The 22,472-nt window shown below is 41.2% G+C and overlaps 1 protein-coding gene across 1 annotated transcript in view; it reads left to right on the top strand.

The window, feature by feature from the left end:
* The window catches only part of KIF26B (kinesin family member 26B), a 624,587-nt gene that overhangs the window by 581,399 nt on the left and 20,716 nt on the right, over positions 1-22,472 (top strand). Inside the window, exons 11-12 of the mRNA XM_074222850.1 lie at positions 3,050-3,212; positions 4,816-8,254. Coding sequence (XP_074078951.1) covers positions 3,050-3,212; positions 4,816-8,254 — 3,602 coding nt within the window. The remainder of the gene's footprint in view (positions 1-3,049; positions 3,213-4,815; positions 8,255-22,472) is intronic.

Genomic DNA, 22,472 nt, shown 5'->3' with positions numbered 1-22,472 from the left:
CAACCTCTCATTTTGGATTTTCCCTAAGGAAATCCATTGTCAGTTTCCAGTTATGAAAAAAAAATTCAGGAATAATCCATTTTCTTCAGTGTTATTTAAAGCATCTACCAAAGGACCTGGACTTTATTTTTTTAATGCTCAGATATGGCAGTGGTCAGGCAATTACCATTGACAGTTGGAAGAGAATACTCTGAAGGGAGTTATAATCTTTCCATCTCTGGGGCAGCTGGGTGACATAGTGGATAAGAGTGCTAAGCCTGGAGCAGGAAGATTCATCTTAATGAATTTAAATTCAGTCTCAGACACTCCCTAGCTCTGTGACTCTGGGCAAGTCACTTAACCCCATTTGCCTCTATTTCCTCATTTGTAAAATGAGATGGAGAAAGAAATGGCAAGCTACTCTAGTGTCTATGCCAAGATACCCCCGCCCCAATGGGATCATGAAGAGTTGGACATGACTGAAAATAACTGAAGTACAACAAAACTTCCATCACTCCAGCTCTGCTTTGTTGGAAGCTACAATTAGTATGGGACTTAGCCTTAATGTTCTGGCTCCTTGTGTTTCTTTTAATATCTTAGTTATTCTCAGTGAAAAAGGAAAAGGTGCTATTCTTCTGACCATGATTGTCTTTCCTTTCTAGAACCCCAATAAAGATCATGATGAAAAATGTTTTCCCCTTATCTCCTAGATCAACTCTTGGTCTATGATCTCCTGCCAGTTTACTAAACTGTACAACTGCACCTCTAGAAACATTACAATAATAATCACCTTAAGGTTTTCAAACAACTTTATGTATTTTTTATTTTATTTAATATTATCTCATAAAAACCCTATAGGGTAATCCCAATTTTATAGATGAGAAAGCTAAACCTGAAAAAAGATCACATGAGTTGCCCAGAGTTAATAAATGTCTGATGTAGAATTTAAATTTAGGGATTCCTGAGTTTATGAGTGCAATTTTTGATGTCTTACACTAGCGGTGTGAAACTCAAATAGAAGTGAGGTCTCTAATCCATACATAAGGATCCCTGCAGACTTAGTTTTAAAATGTAGGGTTTTCCATGGTTTATTTTATTCTTATTTATTATTTTTTATTTCCCAGTTACACTTTAATCTGCTATAGGCTATACCTGAGAGTCATGGCAGACCTCTTGTTTGATGCTTCTGGACCTGGTAGCCTTGACTGAGATAACTATTATAGACTGCAGATCTTAATTATTCTAAAGGATTTCAGCTTTAACTAGTTCTATCAAACCCCTGATTATAGGGTACCCCAGTTGCCCAAATGAATCTCCACAGATTTTCTGTGTATGAATTAAACAGGAATAAGAACCATTCACCATCCCTATTAATCACTACACAGGAGGCTATGCTTTTACCAAGAGTTAAATCCACTGAAAATAAAAGCACACCTCAAATAACAGCCAAAGAGACATAACACTCTCCAATATGTTAAAATAAGAGAAAATGAATGTTGAAGTTCTACTACAAGGAAAATAAATTTCATATATTATGGTTAGAATGCATTCTCTAATGTGTATGAAGCTTCAAGTCAGAAGATCTGAAATTCCCCTTCAGTTCTGTCATATACTATTGATTTAGTCTAGGCATTTTTTTTCAGACTACTCAATGGAAAGTCAAATATTGAAACTGCAGCTTAAATATTTTGGCTACATATAAAGAAGACAAGACTCATTGGAAAAAATCCCTGATTTGAGGAAAGTTTAAAGGTAAAAGGAGAAGAGGATGGCAAAGGATGAGATGAATATAGATAGTGTTATGGAAGTACTGAACATGAACTTGGATATATTCAGAGAGATATTGGGTGATAGAAGGACCTGGCACCCATGGGGTCATGAAGAGTCAGATACGACTGAATGAACAAACAACAACAGATATTTTTACTTAACATGTAGAGTCAAAGCTTTGAAGGATCTTTAGATGTCAATGTCATTCATTTTACAAATGATGAATCTCAGCCCTTGGAGAGAGTAAGTGAATTTTCCCAAGGTCACATGGGTTGTAAATGTCTCTGAGAGAACTTTATGAGTAGAATACTTACCCTTCAGATTCATGATGCTGCTGTAATTAATTCATTAATTGAGGAGGAGGTAGGAAGGGAAAGAGAGATAGAGACAGACCAGGGATGGGGGGAGATGGTGGGGGGAGGGGTGCGGGGAGCACTCATTAATAACTAGGAGAATCAGGAAAAGCTTCCCCTTGGAAAAGGAACATGAAGATAAAGATTGTAAGAAACACAGTTGATAAGGAAGTGCATTCTAGGCAAGAAGGACAAGCTGTATAAAAGCAAAGAGAAGGAAGATGATATGCTGAGTTTGGGGAAAGAAATTAGACCTGTTTGGCTAGAACATAATGGTGTGGTTCAGTAGAAAGAACACTAGTTCTTGAGTCAAAGGACTTGGGTTCACATCCTGCCCCAAGTCACTTTGCTTCCCAAGACCTCAGTTTTTTCATCAGGAAAATGAAAACATAAAACCAAATGACCTTTATATAGCTTCCAACTCTAATTGTGTGGTCCTAACAAATTATATAACGTTCTAAGAATTATAAGTTGGCTTCTTACAGAAGGACAACAAAGATAATAAGTGACATTTAAGTTTCACAAGTGGCTTCATATTTGAACCTCTCAAGAACCATGTGGTTAATACAGGGATACTATTATCCTCACCTTACACATGAGGAAAGTTTCAGAAGGATTAAGGGATTCTTTCATGGTCATGGAGTTAGTAAGATCCCTAGACAGTTGTGAGTTTTCTTTTCTACTAAAAATTCTAGGAATAATGACATGTACAAATGCATAGACATGGGAAAGACATATTGCGTTTAGGGTACAAGGTCATAGCCCATTTTGGCTTGGCTGCCAACACCAAATTGTTACAACCTGAAGAATGACACTAATGAGTATGCCATTACAAAGAAAATGAAGGAAAAAAGTCACACAGAGACTCGAACCAGAACCCCCCTCCCTATGACAGCCAAAGTGAAGCATGACCCACTAATGCAGCCTTAATTCATTTTATTTTGCAGAGACAGCAAGCTCACCATGTTGCTGCGAGAGTCCCTGGGGAACATGAACTGCCGCACCACCATGATTGCTCACATCTCAGCAGCCGCCGGGAACTATGCAGAAACCCTATCTACCATCCAGATTGCATCTAGAGTCCTGAGGATGAAGAAAAAGAAAACTAAGGTAAGGGGATGTAAGTGAGAGGGAATAGGAAAGGATGAACCTTCTAGAGCCCTGCCACAGGTGCCTAAGGAAAGTGGGAGAAGGGAGAAGTCAATATTCATAATCCCTGAGTGATAAGGAAGATTCTATCATCAATGGCTGCCAAGGAAGGAATTAGAATTGACATTAAGAATCCAAAGAAGGAAGAACTTTTAGACGAGATGGGAGTTTTTCTTGCCTCTAACACAGGGATGGAGATTTAAATATACAACGTTAAAACTAAGCTTCTGACCAAGAGAATATTCTTTGTGTGTGTTTCTCCCTTTTGCATCCATTATAGACATCTTAGAATTGGTTCTTACTTGATATTAAATATAGACTTTGGTGAATAGGGGTGACATGCCTGAGTTTTTCTCTGGTCATTCTGTGATCTTGTCAGGATGAAGCTAAGGTTCCCAGAGATCTTCTAATCTCTTGATGCTAAAGAGAATGACTTTCACATCATACATTCCTTCTGTGTCCTTGGGTAGTATGATGAGTTTTCAAAAATCAGTTCTATTGATGTCTGACTTATTAGGAAAAATCCTCCCAAACCATGGAGCTTGTCCCGGCAATGTAGCACAGTGGAATGTGGCCTGAACTTGGTGTCACAAATTATTGTTGTTGTTTTTCGATTCTGTCTTGACTCTTTGTCATCCCATTTGGAGTTTTCTTGGCAAAGATACTGGAGTGATTTACCTTTTCCTTCTCTAGTTCACTTCACAGTTGAGGAACTGAGGGAACAGGATTAAATGACTTTCCCAGTGTTACATAGTAAGTATAGGAGGCCAGATTTGAACTCATGATAAATCTTCCTGATTCTAAGTCTGTCACTCTATCAGTGATATAGCACTTAGCTGCCTTTCTGTCACAGAACCAAATCTAGGTCCTTCTGCTTCAGAGCTATGTTACTTTAGACAAGTCTCTTAACTTCTCTAGGCCTTAGTTTCCTTACCTGAGTGGAGGTGTTGAGTCCAGTGACCTCTAAGGTCTGATCCAGTGCTATGTTTAGCATAGTGAAAGCAATTAAGCCATTCCCACTATTGGAGTTAGATCTACTGTGGGGGTCATTTTGCCATGTGGGTGGTGCCACTCTGGCATCACCAGCCTTTCAAAGACTTTTAAGCACAAGCCACCAAGGTCACCCTCCAAGAGATGTAAAGTCTATAGTCATGTGTCCAGGTTCATGTTCTTGCATATTAGTTGTGTGACCCTGGAAAAGTCACTTTAACCATGAGTGCCACAGGCAACATTCTCTAACTATAAATTGCAGATGAGTAAATTGACCCAAATTTTTAGAAAAAAACAGTTTTCTCTCCAGGTATCACCTATACTGATATCATCACAATTTCATACTCAAAGAGTATCCATCGTAGGTTATTATTTGTGTGGCTTCCTACCTCCTTTCTAGCTGATTGTATGGTTCCTTCATTAGTGTTCTGGCCGCTCTGTACCACTGACTTCATTAGGCTCTGGTTTGGGAGGGTCTGGGTTGCCTTCAGGACTGTCTTCACATCTATTGAAGTCATCCAGAAAGTTCCCTTGGTAGCCCTTCCATGCTAATTAACGTTTCTCTCCCTTCTAGTACACCTCAAGCTCTTCTGGAGGGGAAAGCTCTTGTGAAGAAGGCAGAATGCGTCGACCAACCCAGTTGAGACCCTTCCATCCCCGCACTGCCGTTGACCCAGACTTCCCCATCCTTCACTTGTCCAGTGATCCAGATTACTCCTCCAGTAGTGAACAGTCCTGTGACACTGTGATCTATGTGGGTCCCAATGGCACGGCCCTCTCAGATAAGGAGCTCACCGACAATGAGGGACCCCCAGACTTTGTCCCTATAGTCCCTGCCCTGCAGAAGACCAAGAACAATAGCAGACTGGAGGATGCTGGGGACAGTGCCTCCAGCAAGTCAGAGAGGGATTGCCTCAAGTGCAACACCTTTGCAGAGCTCCAGGAAAGGTTGGATTGCATAGATGGCAGTGAGGAGACCAACAAGTTTCCCTTTGAGGAATTGCCCATTCAGTTTGGGGCTGACCAGATGAACAAGTGCCCCACTCTATCCAGCCAAGTGACTGACCTTAGTCAGCTCTCAGAGTCTGATAAAGAAGAGAATGATTCTGATGGTCAGCTATTAGAGAAGGAAGGGCAGGAGAGCACCAATGTTCTTGTCACCAAGCTGCCAATGAATCACTCTCCAGTCCCTTCTGCAGCCTTCACCAACACTCCCACACCTTCCTCACCCAGGAGCATCCCTGGCAGCTCCAGCAGTCAGACTAACTCTTCCCAGCTGGCCCACAGCCCCAGCCTTCAGAGCAGCCGAGAAAGCCTCAACTCCTGTGGCTTTGTAGAGGGCAAGCCCCGGCCGATGGGTTCCCCCCGCCTTGGCATCGCCAGCCTTTCTAAGACTTCTGAGTACAAGCCCCCAAATTCACCCTCTCAGAGGTGTAAAGTCTATACCCAGAAAGGGGTCCTCCCCTCTCCAGCTCCCCCACCTCCCCCACCTCCCTTGACCAAGGATTCTGGAATGGTGTCTAGTGAATCCTTACTGCACCCTGAGATCCGTACACCTCCAGTAGGAATGAGCCCTCAGATTCTGAAGAAATCTGTGTCGTCTGGGAGTGGGGGATTTTCAGAGACCATCATTGACGAAGAGCAATCAACCACTTCTACTGGGTCCAAGAAAGGAATCCTGAGCACAACCATGGTCACTGTCCAGCAACCACTGGAGCTGAATGGTGAAGATGAGCTGGTGTTCACTTTGGTTGAGGAACTGACCATCAGTGGGGTCCTTGAAAATGGACGTCCTACCAGCATCATCAGCTTCAATAGCGATTGTTCTGTGCAAGCCCTGGCTTCGGGCTCCCGCCCTGTCAGTATCATCAGCAGCATCAGCGAGGACCTAGAATGTTACTCCAACACAGCTCCAGTCTCAGAGGTCAGCATTACCCAGTTCTTGCCCCTCCCCAAATTAAACCTGGATGAAAAGGTCCGCGACGCCGGAAGCAGACGATCCTCCATCAGCTCATGGCTGAGTGAGATGAGCACAGGAAGTGATGGTGAGCAGTCATGTCACAGCTTCATAGCCCAGACATGCTATGGGCATGGGGAAGCACTGGCAGACCCACCACTCCCAGACTTTGCAAACACCATCCAAAACAGTAGAATAATGTGTGGAGACAAGCCAAAGACAGGCCCAGAAAATTTACTCATCCTATCTGAAATGGGGGGAGAGGCTTTCAACAAGGGTTCACCTATCAAAGGCTGTAAAATATCAGCTCTCGGCAAAGCCATGGTGACCATTTCCAATGCGGCAAACTTAGGTGGCTGCGAAGGCTATATCCCCATGAAGACGAATATTACTGTTTATCCCTGTATCTCTGTGAGCCCTCTTAACATCCAAGAGACAGATGAGGCCATAACCACCGTCAACTCACCTTCCAAAAAGGCAGCTCAGTCTCAGGAGAGCAAAGAAGCCAGCACAAAGAAAGAGCTCAAATTTGAGGATCCTTGGCTTAAACGGGAAGAGGAGGTGAAAAAAGAGACTACTTATCCCAGTAACACAACTGGCTTTGAAACTGAGATGAGTTCCACAAAACCCGAGTCTAGACAGGAGCAAGAACAAGGCAAGAAGCCCAGTTCGGTGGACAGGTTCAGTAGCAGCAGCAGCGGCGGAGAGACCTCGAACTCACCCGTGTCGGACAATTTCAGGAGGATCGTGGATGGATGTGAGATGACCGTGTCCAGTTTGGCCACCCAGACCCCCGTCCATGCCAACAAGAGCCTGAAGGCTAGCAGTCTCCCGAGGGCATTTCAGAAAGGCAGCAGGCTGGAGGACCTGGACAACGTCTTCTACCACTGTGCTGCCGAGAGCAATGGGATCTGCTCTTCTGGCTCTCAGTCCTCCAAAACCACCCTGGAGAGGAGGATGGCTTCCCCCAAGCACTGCGTTCTGGCTAGGCCCAAAGGGACCCCCCCTCTCCCTCCCATCCGCAAGTCAAGCCTGGATCAGAAGAACCGGGCCAGCCCCCAGCACAGCGCCCCCAGTAGCAGTACCAGCAGCCCCTTGAACCAACCTGCCCCCTTTCTCCCGGGCTTCCCTGACGAGGCCAGCGGCAAAGGGAAAGACCCCAGCAGCAGCAGCAAGTTGTTCAGCGCCAAGCTGGAGCAGCTGGCCAGCAGGACCAACTCCCTGGGCCGGGCCACAGGGAGCCACTATGAGTGCCTGTCCCTGGAGAGGGCCGAGAGCCTCTCGTCCGTCAGCTCCAGGATGCACTCCGGCAAAGACAGCACCATGCCAAGGGCCGGCAGGACCCTGAACCGTTCGGCCGTGTCCTCGCCCACCGCCTCCTGCGCCTCGCCCTCCGCCGGGGCCTCGCCCAAGGCCGGCCAGTCCAGGATCTCTGCCGTGGGCAAGCTGCTCCTGGCCAGCCCCAAAGCCCGCAGCCTCTCCACCTCCACCACCAAAACCCTCAGCTTCTCCACCAAGTCTCTGCCCCAGGCGGTCGGGCAGAGTTCCAGCCTCCCCCCCAGTGGCAAGCACATGTCCTGGTCCACCCAGTCCCTCAGCCGGAGCCGGGGGTCCGGGCTCGCCTCCAAGCTCCCGCTCCGGGCGGTCAACGGCCGCATCTCCGAACTGCTTCAGGGGAACCCGGGCGGCCGAGGCCCGCCGCTCCGGGGGGGCCCCGAGGCGGAGGAGCGGCCGGGCCTGGCCGGGGAGGAGAAGCCGGCGCACCTGCTGCTGCCCTCGCCCTACAGCAAGGTCACCCCGCCGCGCAAGCCCCACCGCTGCAGCAGCGGCCACGGCAGCGACAACAGCAGCGTGCTGAGCGGGGAGCTGCCCCCCGCCATGGGCAAGACGGCCCTGTTCTACCACAGCGGGGGCAGCAGCGGCTACGAGAGCATGATGCGAGACAGCGAGGCCACCGGCAGCGCCTCGTCCGCCCAGGACTCCATGAGCGAGAACAGCGGCTCGGTCAGCGGCAGGTGCCGCAGCCTCAAGACCCCAAAGAAACGCTCCAATTCAGGTAGGTTCGAAGCTTCCCGAGCCCAGGCCTGGGCTCCCTGGGCTCGGGCCATTCTCAGCTGAAAGTCTCTGGAGAAAGAAAGAGAAATGTAATTAAAAGAAATACAGGGAAGTGCATTCTTTTATTTTTAAGTGAAGAGATCATTTTTATAACAACTTTTGTTTTCTTTCTGTTTAAAGAATTTCTAAATGGATAAAAGGAAAAAAACTACTAATCAAGCAGAACTAACCATCATATCTGAGTCAACAGATGTGATATCCCTCACCCATAGTCCTTTCTGTCTTTTTTTTTTCCCTGGTGGGGCAACGGGATTAAGTGACTTGTCCAAGATCTCACAGCTAGTATCAAGGGTCTGAGTTCCCCTTTGGACCCAGATCCTCCTGACTCCAGGGCCACGACTCTATCCATCCTTCACCTAGCCACCCCAGTCTTTTATATTAAATAAGGCAATAGGGTTAAGTGACTTGCCCAAGGCCACACAGCTAGGTAATTATTAAGTGTCGTAGGTCAGATCTGAACTCAGGTTCTCCCGATCCAGTCCAGTGCTCTATCCACTGCCACCTAGCTGCCCCTCCAGAGTCCTTTCTTGAGAATTGTGTTTTCAGGGCAGGGTAGGTGGTACAGTAGATAGAGCACTGGCTCTGAAGTCAAACCTTCCACGCTTGATACTTATTGTTTCCTGTAGTTGAGCCACAGATGCGAAGTGGAGTGAGTTGTAAGTCCAAATTCTTCTCTAAACAAAGAAATTTGCGGGGCGGCTAGGTGGCGCAGTGGATAAAAACGCTGGCCCTGGAGTCAGGAGTACCTGGGTTCAAATCCGGTCCCAGACACTTAATGATTGCCTAGCTGTGTGGCCTTGGGCAAGCCACTTAACCCCATTTGCCTTGCAAAAAAAAACTAAACAAAAGAAGTTTGGGAGAAGTTTGGTACTTCTCCCTTTGGCAATCCAATTATAGAAAAGAGGAGGTTAAGAGTGGTGATATCTCAGTTTGAGTTAGCAGCATGGTAATGAGATTAGAAATGATGAGCATATCCTGGGAGGGGCATCAACAGCTTGCTCTGTGGAATTAGAACTAGGTAGAGATGCAGATGCATGCAGATGCAAAGATTACATTCATATACCACAGTTTCTTCAGCCATTCGCCAACCAAATGTGCTTCTCTGTATATTTTTGTACAAAAAGCTCCTTTCTACCTGTCTTTGTTCTTTTTTAGTATATATGCCCACTGGGTCAAAGATAAACAGCATACAGCAACTTTTGGGCTTTAGTTCCAAATGTCTATACAAAATAAGACAACAAAATGCTCAATCAACAATGTAATACTGTATCTGTCTTTCTATAGCCCCTCCAACAATTGTCATTTCCTATTCATGTTATCTTTACCCATCTGGTGGGTGTGAGGCAGAACCTCTGAAGTTTTTTTATTTTTATTTCCTTATGTTATGGAGCATTTTTTCCCTATGACCACTGAGAGCTTGGATTTCTTTCCTTGAGAGCTGCCTGTTCATATCCTTTACTTAAATGGTTCTTGTTTTTAAATATTTGAATCATTTGGATAACAGATCTTTATCAAATAAAATTTACTGCATTTTTTTTCAAATTAACTGTTGCCCTCTTAATTCTAACTGAACTGATCTTGTGTGAAATCTTTTCATTTTCATGTAATCAAAATAGTTTGTTTTATCTCCTATGATCTTTTCAGCCTCCTATCAAGAACTCTTCCTCTAGCCATATTTGTGAGAGGTACCTTCTTCCCTATTCTCCTGATATATTTATGATGTGAACTTTTACATACATGTCCTGTATCCATTTTGAGCTTATTGTCATATGAAAACTCTTGTCTAAATTTAGGCTAAAGTTGCTTGCTATAAATATGTTGTATTCAGAGTTCTTTGTTGTTCTTTCATTTTTTATATTGTTTTAGCCATCATCTATATTGTTTTTCTGGTTCTGTTTATTTCACTTCACATGTCTTAATAATGCTTCTCTGTTCTTATTATTTAGTATTTTCTGACACATTCCATTCCTGTATCATAATTTATTTAGCCATTACTCAGTTCAATGGGCATCTTCTTTGTTCCCATTTCTTTGCTACAAAAAAGGGCCTACTATAAATATTTTGGTGTTAGAGAAGCATAAATTGATTGTTTGTGTATGTGGGTATATATAAAGAGATTCACACCCTTATGTAGATAATTTGAAGAAGTCAGAGCCAATCCTAGAAGAAGGATATTGTTTTACTCTATAGTGTCAGAAGTATTAGACCTTTCCTAATCATCTGCCATAGATTCAGACCACTATATAATGGATATGGTAGTGGAGATGTGCTCATTTCAGGTTAGGTGACCTTGTCCAGCTTATTTATGATTATTATTAACAGAAATGTTAGCTGTCATGTGTGATCAGCATAAATCAGCAATGGCTTCTTTAAGAGATGCCATAAAACTCTGGTAAGGGAATTCCTAGCTTCCTGGCTAGATTTCACATTTACTTATTGAGGGAATAGGGGACAGAAATGATAAAAAAAAAAATGACACCAACACTGCCTTTATTTGAGATTATTTTTGTTAATGGCTTGGTATGATCTTACCATTTTGGGTTATTGTTTCAGGAGGATTTGTTTAGAGCAGAGATTGAATGACACCAGTGGAAAGAGAATACAATGGTGAATTTTTATTATTCAGACCACAGCAAAAGTAACAAAATAATTATAAAACCAATCATGGCACAAAGTCACAGATTCATAGGACTTAGGGACCTCTGTGGCCAAATTATTTAAATTCCTCAGATGATTGGGTAAGAGACAATGAACAAGTTAAGTAAGAAGTTACCCAATGTATAACCAGGTCCTCAGTGTCATGACATGAGTTATAGGTGCGATACATTTATTACAATGAAACAAAAATGGCCTTATCAACTTAATTAAATGTTCTTTTGCTCTTTCTGGTATCGAAATATATGTTCCACATTTCCATTCTCAGAATACTATTTTTTTAACTGAATACATTAATTGTCACAGAATCTTGGGGTTGGAAAGGACTTGAGACCACCGTGTTCAACCCAAACTTGCAAAAGAATGCTCTCTACATTATACTTGATTATTGAGGCTTTGTTATTGGCCTTAACATAGACCAGATGTTTTGGTTTATGACGTACTCTCTACAAGCTAGCATAATCATTTAGCTTTTGCTTGAGGGGGAATGCACTGCTTCCCAAGGCAGCCCATTCCTTCTTGGATAGTTCTAGATTTTTTTTCTCCTTATATCAAGCTAAAATCTATCACTTTACACTTTCTATCCACTGTTTCCAATTCTACCTCCTGGGTCCAAGCAGAGGGAGCCTAATCCTTCAACTACATTCTTATCCCCTTCCAGCTTGAAAACAACTATCATGTTTCCCTCTTCTCCATAAATTTTCTCTTCTCTAAGCAGAACATTTCAGAGTACTTCCACCAGTTCTCATTTGGCATGATATTAAGGTCTTTTTCCATCGTCCCACCTTGATCTGGGGATTCTATAGTTTGTGTGTGGCACCCAAAATTTAATAAAATATTAATGAAATATGCCTGATCAAGGCAGAGTAAAAAGGGATTATCACCTCCCTCATTCTGAATATGATGCCTTTGTTTAAGTAATGTAAGATTACATTAGTTATTTTGATTGGTGTTATATTTTTAATTCATACTGGGCTTGAAATGCACTAAAATCCTAAATTATTTTCTATATGAAGTGAAGTCTTGCCATACATAGCTCTCCTTCTGTACTTGTGAAGTTGAACCCAAGAGTAAGACTGTATTTGTTAGACTTCATCTCATTAGATGATGGGAACATCATTCTAACCCATTAAGACCTTTTGGAATCTTGATTCTGTCATCCATTGAATTAGCTCCTTTCCCAGATTCACATCATTTCTAAATTGAGAAGCTTATTTAACCACTGATAAAATATTGAATGGATATAAACAGGTCAGCTTTATATAGGCATCTTTTTTTTAGTTGTTTTTTTTTTTTGCAAGGCAATGGGATTAAGTGGCTTGCCCAAGTCCACACACCCAGGTAATTATTAAGTGTCTGAGGCTGGATTTGAACTCAGGTACTCCTGACTTCAAGGCTAGTGATCTATCTACTGTGCCACCTAGCTGCCCCCCTATATAGGCATCTTAAAAAAATTTTTTTACATTTATTTTAAGGCACTGGGGTTAAGTGACTTTTCCAAGGTTAGACAGCTAGGCAATTATTAAGTGTCTAAGGTCAGATTTGAATTCAGGTCCTCCTGACTTCAGAGCCAGTGTTCTATCCACTGAGCTACCTAACTGTCCTCTTAGATAGGCATCCTACTAAATACAGGCTATGGGGATATTCAAAAATAAAAAATATATAGACCCCGAATTCAAAGGACTTGCTCTCCATTAATCTTTAGGGAATGGCACAGGTGAAGTTGATTGAAAAACAAAGCCAAGTCTCTTCTCAGGTCTCCCCCACATATTTAATATCCTGATGATAAAAAACTAATGTATGAAAAGGATGATTATGAGTTGGTTTTGCTCATAGCATCCATGGGAATAGAGCTAGAAACTGAACCTGTGATTGCATTCATACAGGAAATTCCCAAGTGTGGAAACTCCTTCTACCAGTTCAGATCAGCATCATCTCTGCAACTTGAACCTTAGAGGTTTGGCCAGAACACTGAGAATAATTTGCCCAAGGATCACTCAACCAGTATTTTTTAGTTTAGTCAACAGATGTTTATTAAGCACTTAGTATCTGTCAGATATTGTTCTATAAACCTTAGAGATACCAAGAAAGGCAAAGGACTTGAAACTTACTGGCTTTAAGGTCAGTTCTCTATCCATGATCTACTATGTCCTGCTGCCTCAACTGAATGGAAGAGCTAAAACTACTGAATTCTTTCATCATCTTCTAATGCAGCATTCTTTAGAGATATACCCAGAGAGTCCTTCTTGCCTTAGAAATATCAGAAAAGCTGATGACTCTATGAGCTGCTATAGAAAAACTCTTAAAAAGAGATACAGAAAATGCATGCCAAATGACCACAGTAATAGGACAGAGAAATTTAACCATTCTCCATTATCATTTTGCTGAGTTTATAAATATACATATATACCACAGGCATGTCAGCAGTTTTCACACATCATACAAAGCAATTTTCTGTTTGGTGGTTAATTGTATTATTGCTAAAGATGTCATTCCCTAGCACTCTCCCTTCATGGACAGGTGGATACTTACTTTGCCTTCTGTTCTGACTTGGAAAATATCCCATTTCAGATCAGCGTAGGCTAAGCACTAATGTTTTCTGGAGCTGCTCAACCCAGTGTGATATTCCATACAAGGAATATACAGTGTAGCCACACACAAAGAACAAACAGCAATATAAGTTAACTACTATGTTTCCTCTTCTTTGTTTTCCTGGGAAAACCCTGGGATGCAGAGTCTATTAAAAAAAAAAAACATCACTGGGTTGTTGCAAATGATCTGTGTTCTCTTGAAACTATCCACTGAAAAACAGAGGGAATAACCTAGTTCAAGGACAAAATTTCTGGCAACTATGTATTCAGGGGGGACTCACATGGCTAGACGATCTTGAAAATCTTTCTCTTTGCTTACCACATTATCTTTAGAAGTCTCTGTTTTGGAGCTTTCCTCTCCTTATTGGTGATGCCCTGAGACCATCATTTTGGGAATGCTTTGCCTCACACCTGAATTCTCTAGAGAATCCTCTTCTGTCTTCTTAGATATCTTCTTGTCCCCCCTTCTTTCCACCCATGCTTTACAGTTCTTTTAATATATTGTTTTCTCCCTTTGGAATATAAGTACATTAAGGGCAAAAATTATCTTGTTTGTATTTATACCATGGATCATGAAGCAATTTGTAAATGTTTTATTCAATTTGCCAAGTCACACCAAGGGCTGCTGAGTGGTGCAAAGAACTGGATAGAGTGCCAGGCCTGGAGTCAGGAAGGCTCATCTCCCTGAGTTCAAAACTGGCCTCACACACTTACTAGCTGTGTGACCCTGGGCAAGTCACTTAACCCTGTTTGCCTTGGTTTTCTCACCTGTAAAATGAGCTGGAGAAGAAAATGGCAAATCACTCTAGACTAGTATCTTTGGCAAGAAAAGTCCATATGGAGTCATGAAAAATCAGACACAACTGAAATGACTAAACAACAAAAAGGTTACCCCTTGAATGTTCTTAGAGGATTTTTTTGGAAGGACAGATAGATCTCATCTAGGTTGTGGTTCAAAATTTTGTGAATAGGCTATTTTCAACCTGGAATAAATACAATTTCCCATTGAGACAATGCCATTAGACATTGTGAGTTTCTCAGGTTAACCCACAAAAACACATAATGAAACAGAACCAGAGTCCCAGTGGTACCTCTACCACACTGGGCTTGGTCACCAAGGCAAAAGAAAAGGTGGAGAGTCTCAAGCTAGCTATAATTAGGTAAGCGATCTTATAATTTGTAGTTCACAACTCTGGGACCTAATATACAGAACTTATAATCACAACTCCTATGGAATCCTTTAGGATTGATTGATACTGATTGGAAGTGGGGCTCCAAATGTACTAGTTCTCACACATTTTAGCCATGTTGCAAAAAAAAGCAAGAAAAATAAAGTCAGTCAGCCCCTTGGAATTCATCATTTCTCTTTCTGGAGGTGGAGAGCATTTTTTATCATAAGACTTTTTTTGAATAGTTTTGGATCAATGTATTGAATAGAGTAGCTATGTCATTTACTGTTGATCATTATATAGCACTGCTATACTGTGTGCAATATTCTCCTTGTTTTCCTCACTTCACTTGGCACCAGTTCATATATGACTTCCCAGGTTTTTCTGAAACTATTCTGCTCATCATTCCTTATAGAACAGTAGTGCTCCCTCATAGTCATATAGCACCTCTTTTCAGTCATTCCTCAATTGGTGGGCATCTCTAAACTAATGTCTTCTTGACTCGGCCCACAGTGTTGTCCACTGTGACACCACCTACCCCAACATAGGATGTGATACTCTTCCAGGGATGCTTGCATTTTAATAGAGAATTCTTGAAGACCATAGAGTTTCTAAGAGAAAAAGGAATTGTTTCTGGTAGTAGGATTTCAAACACCATAACAAAAGTGATGGGGAATTATTTTGGAAGTAATGAAAAGATTTATAGTGTTTCTCCAGTAATCATGGAGATAACAATCTTCTTTACTCCATTTATTCAAAAGGTCAACCCTATTTGTAGGAAATGCTCTTTTTTTTGGTAAAAGAAAGTAAACTAGAGGGTTGGGAGGCAAAGGGTTCTGGATAAAATAGAAATAGAATAAAGGCCAAATAGACACTCTAGTTTTGCAGGTCTAGCTATCAGTTAGTAATGACCAAAATCTAAATCCTGTGTAAAGAAGTTTGAATCCATGGATTATCTCATAGGCTTCAGAGTCAATATTGGCAGCCAATTTCCACCAACAGTGGCTCAGAGCTGTCTTTTCTGCCAACATGCCAGTATTTGGTTCATCTTCTTAGGATTCTGCCATCTTCTTAGTGAAAGAGGAGAACCTGGGAGGAGAACCTGTCATAGTTGTGCCAGAAGGAAAGAAAATCATATGCTGATGTGTGTTTTCAAGGAATATCATCCCAGAAGCAAGAGAGACAGAATGGGATAAGAAGTCAGTGGGAGGATAGGGAGCCAACTTGGGTCACAGAAAGAAACTGGGTCTACAGTTAGAGGAGCTGGATCTAAATCCTCACTGTTACCTGTGTAGTCATAGACAAGTCACTTGACCTTTCTAAACCTGAGTTGTCTTGTCTATAAAAATTATTGAACTAGACAAAATGATCCATTAAGCTTCTTATAAGAACAAGTCTGTCTTGTTATAAAATGCAGTAGCAGATGAAGAAGGAGATGCTGCCTTCATCACAGGACTGAACTTATGCTGGAACAGATGGAAAGAGAAAGAATCAAGGAATTGTCAGGAAAGAGGAGCATATGGGACTGAAGGATCCTTTCCATGGCTCAGTTCCTTTTTCTCATTCAGGGGGGGACTTTTAAAAATTCCACTCAAAACATACATAAACATATGCAAAGATATTTGTATTATACCCACATATAGTAAATATTCTATACACATGGAAATATATTCATGTGTGTACATGTTACGTCCATTATACCTATATTTATGTACACACACACATCTATATATTCCATCTAATGTAACAATATGCATATATATATATATGTGTGTGTGTTTAGGTAACTAGTTGATGCTCTAGATAGAATTCCAGACAAGAGTTAGAAAGAACTGAGTTAAATCCAGCCTCAGACACTTAATAGTTATGTGACTTTGTTCAAGCCATTTAATCCTGTTTACCTTAGTTTCCTCATCTATAAAATAAGCTAGAGAAGGAAATGGAAAGCCACTTCAATATTTGTCAAGAAAACCCTAAATAGGATCACGAAGAGTTGGACATGACTGAAATGACTGATAACAAAATATGTGTTATATGTACATACACAAACGTAGACACGTGGCTTAGTGGATAGAGTGCTGGACCTGGAATCAGAGGGACTGGAGCTCAAATTTGGCCTCAGACACTAACTGTATGACTCTGGGAAAGCCACTTAACCTCTATTTCTCTCAGTTTCTTCATCTATAAAATCAGCATAATGATAGTACCTAGATCCCAGGGCTGTTAGTAAGTATCAGATGAGATAATTATAAAGCACTTAGCATAGAACTGTCACAGAATAAGCACCATATAAATGTTGGCCATTGTTATTATTATTATTAATATATATATGTAGATACACACATATATGTATATAGACAACCCTATATCCACACATATATATTCACACATATGCTAGAGAAGCAACATAATAAAGTGATCAAAGAACTGGCCTTGGAGAAAGGAAGATCTGGATTCAAGTTCTGCCTCTGGTACATGCTGGTACAAGTCACTTAACCTCTTGATCTAGGACAATTCTCTAAAGATATTAGAATATATGTTATAAAATAATTGCTGTTCTGTTATAGAGGAAAGTTTCCTCACAGTTTCCTCTGACTTGGACTGGAAAATTGTTTCATCCCATTTCTTTGTTGATTTTGTCATTCCAGAATTTGTTTTGAGACATTATTTTTTAATTGTAGGTGAATTTGGGAGAGTTCAGGCCATTTTCTGCCTACTCTTCTATCTTGGCTCTCAGAAACCCAAGAGTTCACTCTGCCAGTGAAAATCATTCCATCTCCACATCCAGTACACCAGGTTTCCTTCAGCAACTTTTATGAGGTTCCTATTATTTGCCATTGTTGGAGATATAAACAAACATGTCCTTGCCTTCAAGGAGTCTGCACTCTATTTGGGGAGATAACATGTGTACATATGTGGGTCTCACAAGAAGGATAACTGGTTACTGATAGAAGAGAGGCTCTAGAGAGCACAAAGAAAGGAAAGGAAAGAATGAGAGGATCCTACAGGGAAAGAGCCCACTATTGGAGGTCAGAAGTCCTGGGTTCTGGTTTGAACTCAGCCTAGGTATGTCATTTAACAAGTCATTTCATCTTTCTCGTTTTGACTGTACAATGAAGAGCTTGACTTAGAGGAATTCTTCCATTTCTTCCCAGATGAAACATTTTACAATTTGACTAACCCTAGGGCAAGTCACAATCTCTCTATGAGCCTGTGACTTTTTAGTCTTCCCATTTGGTATTTGGAATCAGAATTGACACCATGGTGGGAGGAAGAATTGATGAAAAAAATTGGGGGAGGCAAAATATGAGAATGCAAAAGAATTCCTTTTTCACTGAAGCTTCTGAAGCCTCAAGGTTCAAAATTTGGAATGGGTCTTGGGCATCTGAACATAATGGCATTCATAAAATTGGCATCTGGGAACAACCCTGCTAAGAGTGACCCTTCATAGACCAGAGCTGATCTCAGCTGGAGCCATTGACACTTCAGTGGTGAATGTAAGATGCATTATGGGGTGTCAGTGACCCCTTTTAATATATGACAGGGAGAGAGAAAATAGCTCAGACACTGAGAATGTGATTGTATATGTATGTTGTATGGGGGGATGGGGACTCTGTGATAAGGTCCATTGAAATAACAGCATTGATTTTCCCAGGCCAAGGTGGGTCATTTCATGTAGCATATCTTGTGTTGAAAGGTGCCAGAGTAAGCATTTTTTTTCAAAACACGTTTGACTTCCTTATGACCAGACTGAGCCTTGGGCTCCCACTGTGGAAAAAGGACCAGTGTCTTACAGTTATGTAGTACAATTATGTACAGGATGCATGATTTAGGCAGATTGATTGGTTCTTATCCTCCATTAGCAAAGAAGACCAAAATGATATCACTACGTTAGGGACAAGTTACAGTGTGTTCAACTGTGACTGATCAGACCAATATGAACTCAGAATGTTCTATCACACATTGAACCCAAATAGTCTATGGGAGCCAAAAGACCAAATATTAATTTAATCCAATGCCTATTTTCAAAATACTGTACCTTCCTTTTCTCCCCTTCCCCTACTTTTTAGCTTCCTTTAAAATATTGTCTTTACCTATTAAAATGTAGACTCCCTTAAGGCAGGGACCATCTTTCTTTTTTGTGTGTACTTCCACCTCCAGCACTTAGCACCATGCCTAACATGCTACAAGTGCTTAATAAATGCAGGTTGACTTGTTGCTTTCAATAAACATTTTTAAACGCTTTCCACAGCAAAGCACTGAATGAACTTGGTGAGAATCAAAGGCAAAATTGAGTCTCTGCTCTTGAGCTTGCTTCCTATTGTGGAGGGAGAATGAATGTAACGAATATCCAAGTAAGGGAATGCAAAGTGTATATATAAAGTAAATCAAAGTTATTATGAGATGGAGAAAGCTCTGATAACTGGGGGATCAGGAAAGACCCAAGTAGGAGGTGGACTTTGATGGAAGCTAGACATGCCATGAAATGGAGGTGAGGAGGGTATGCAGCCCTGATAGGAGGGGCCAAGTACTTGTGTAAAAGCATAGTGCTGAGAGCTGTAAATACCAAGTTAGAACATTTCTAAGGCAGGATGGGCAGCCAGGATGTGGAGGGAAATTTGAAATCATGTTTTATAGGATCAGTTGGAGGAAATGGGAATATTTAATTTATAGGAAAATTAATTAGTTAAAATAATTCATTAGATTAAATTTAATTGATAGGGATGAATTAGGCAAGAGCATGATAGTCATCTCCAGATATTTAAAGAATTTGTGGCGGGGCAGCTAGGTGTCGTAATGGATAAAGCACCGGCCCTGGAGTCGGGAGTACCTGGGTTCAAATCCGGTCTCAGACACTTAATAATTACCTAGCTGTTCGGCCTTGGGCAAGCCACTTAACCCCATTTGCCTTGCAAAAACCTAAAAAAACAAAACAAAACAAAAGAATTTGTAGGCTATGTGTGGGTGAGCGTGTGAGCTGTCCAAAAGAAGGAGCTGATCAAAGAAACAGTGAGTGCCAGGAGCCATCACTGGAGGTCTTCAAGCAAAGGCTGGAAAATCATTTCTTTTTGATGGTGTCAGTGGGATTTCAAGATTTGGAAAAAAAAGATTGGTTTAGATGATCCTTAAACCCTCCCTTCCCATATACATTTGGCAAGGGGGGGGGGAGGTGGCAAAACCATGGTACTATCACTTTGTTTCCCTGTTGTCTATTCTGTCTCTTCTCCATCTTCTTCATTTCTTGTTTAAATCTCTCAACAGTTCCATTCTTTCAAAGAATCCTTGATATAGTTCTCCCTATGGAGTTAGCCAGTAGGAAGGCTTTTCTCCTTTCTTTTCACTTTCTCCTCTGGAAGGAGAGGAAATAACAACAATAACACCAAATTTTACCCAGCGCTTTGAAGTTCTCACTATGCTTTACCAATATTGCTTCATTTTATCCGCACAATGGAGAAACTAATTTAGAGATAGCTTAAGTGACTTACACAGCTAGCGTCTGAGATTAGAGTTGATCTCAGGTCTTCCTGACTCTAGGTCCTTCCTGACTCTGCCCACTCCAGCCTAACAATAGTCTACCTACAGGTTGTTGTTGTTATTGTTAGTTTTTTCGGTTGTGTTCGACTCTTTATGACCCTATTTGGGTTTTTCTTGATAAAGATCCTGGAGTGGTTTGGTGTTTCCTTCTCCAGATCATTTTACATATGAGGAAACAGGCTGACTTTGCCAGGATCACACAACTAGTAAATGTCTGAGGGTGGATTTGAACTCAGGTTTTCCTGACTCCAGGTTTAGCACTCTTATTCATTGCATCACCTAACTGCCCCTACCTGCAAATAAGTAGTTGTAAATAGGGTTAAATGACTTGATCATGACCACAAAGTAAACACAAACAAAGCATCATGTCTTCAAGTCACTATGATATTGCCCCAGCCCTTTTATACCTGATGAAATAACAGCTCTCTGTGATTCTTCCTCCTGACTCTCACTACTATTCACTTATTTGTGGAACACAAGTATAGATTGGATGCTACTAAAGGAAGCTCTTTATTATAATGGACTTTTTAAAAACCTTTTTTTTCTCTTGCCCAGGCAACTTGGTCAGGTAATGTGAAATGAGCAGATTCTTGCCAATACCCTGATGAAGACAGTAACCAGACTCAACTGTTATACAAGAAGCTCTTCTGATAATATTTATAATAATTTTATAAATATTCATCCATTTTGTTTACATTGTTTGTTTTATTTGGCATATAGCTGGGTGAATAGTTTATAATAACATCTATTATTTCTTCATCTATGGTTGTAAACTTTTCTGTGGAAGAAAAAAATGCTGCCAGCAGCTTCTTGCTACTGAATTTCTCTCCTATTCTTGACGGTCAGTTGCTATCTGTTTTCAGCTTATTTTCTCTGTACCACTGAACTGTTTTCTTAATTAGAATTAGAGCTCAGGGGATTAGCTGGTCTTAAGGAATGCATTGTCTCAAACCATGATAGCCTGATAAAATCACCTTTATATACACTGGAGAAATTTTTGTTTAGATTATTGGGATTGGTTATCAAAAATCAGAGCATCCTCTGATCTAGTCAGCCATGGAGGAACATTGTTTATTTTTTTCCTATCTGAATTCCATTTTATAATTTCTCTCCAGTTTCCAGAGTATTTAATCCTTACAATATCATTTGCACTGTTTGCAAAATTTGATTTTATATTAGTAAACATTTAGAGTACTTTCTGATAAGATTCCAGAGATATCCACTGCCCCTTTATGGTTTAGGAGATGCCAATTCTAGTTTTACCTTCTGGGAGGATCTCTATATGTTTATAAGTTTCAGTTTCAAAAAGTGACATTTCCTCATCTTATCCTTGGATAGCTCCACTGTTGTTTTTATTGTTGTTCAGTCATCTCAATTGTGTCTAATTCTTCATGACCCTATTAAGGATTTTCTTGGGAAAAAGTACTGAAGTCATTTCCTTCTCCATCTCATTTACAGATGAGGAAACTGAGGTAGATAGGGTTAAGTGACTTGATCATGATCACACAGGTTCTAAGTATCCCAGGCTTTAGGTCTTCCTGACTCCAGACCTGTTACTCTATGTATTGTACCTCCTAGTTCTGGATAACTACTGGGAGTCTATAAATCTCCATTAGTGACAATCCAACATTTTTTTCAGTACCTGCTATTTTTAAGGGACTATGCTAAACACTGAGGATACGAAGTTTAAAAACAACCTCTGCCTTCAAGGAGCTTACATTGTATCTAACACTCATCCAGATAAGAAAATGATACACAATCATTTTAGAAAAAGGATAACCCAATGCCAATAACTAGAGACATCAAGGAAGCCTTCCCAGAAATGTCAGTACATGAGTTGAGAATCTAAGGATTCTTAAGAGTTTGAGGGACAGGATAAGGTAGTAGTGAGTATATTCTAGGCATGAGGGACAGCCTGTATAAGAAACACAAGACCTGCCATCTACATCTCAGCTCTTCCACTTAGTATTTTTTTTAGGTTTTTTGCAAGGCAAATGGGGTTAAGTGGCTTGCCCAAGGCCACACAGCTAGGTAATTATTAAGTGTCTGAGACCGGATTTGAACCCAGGTACTCCTGACTCCAAGGCCGGTGCTTTATCCACTATGCCATCTAGCTGCCCCCTTCCACTTAGTATTTATATGACTCTCTGAGTTTTCATTTTCTCATCTGCAAATCCTAGGTCTTTAGGTCATTGTGAGGAAAATAGTT

The sequence above is a fragment of the Macrotis lagotis genome, chromosome 2, assembly GCF_037893015.1.
Source record: "Macrotis lagotis isolate mMagLag1 chromosome 2, bilby.v1.9.chrom.fasta, whole genome shotgun sequence".
NCBI classification, from domain to species: Eukaryota; Metazoa; Chordata; class Mammalia; order Peramelemorphia; family Peramelidae; genus Macrotis; species Macrotis lagotis.
The sequence above is the reverse complement of the archived record's forward strand: the minus strand, read 5'-3'. Positions and strand labels throughout refer to the sequence as shown.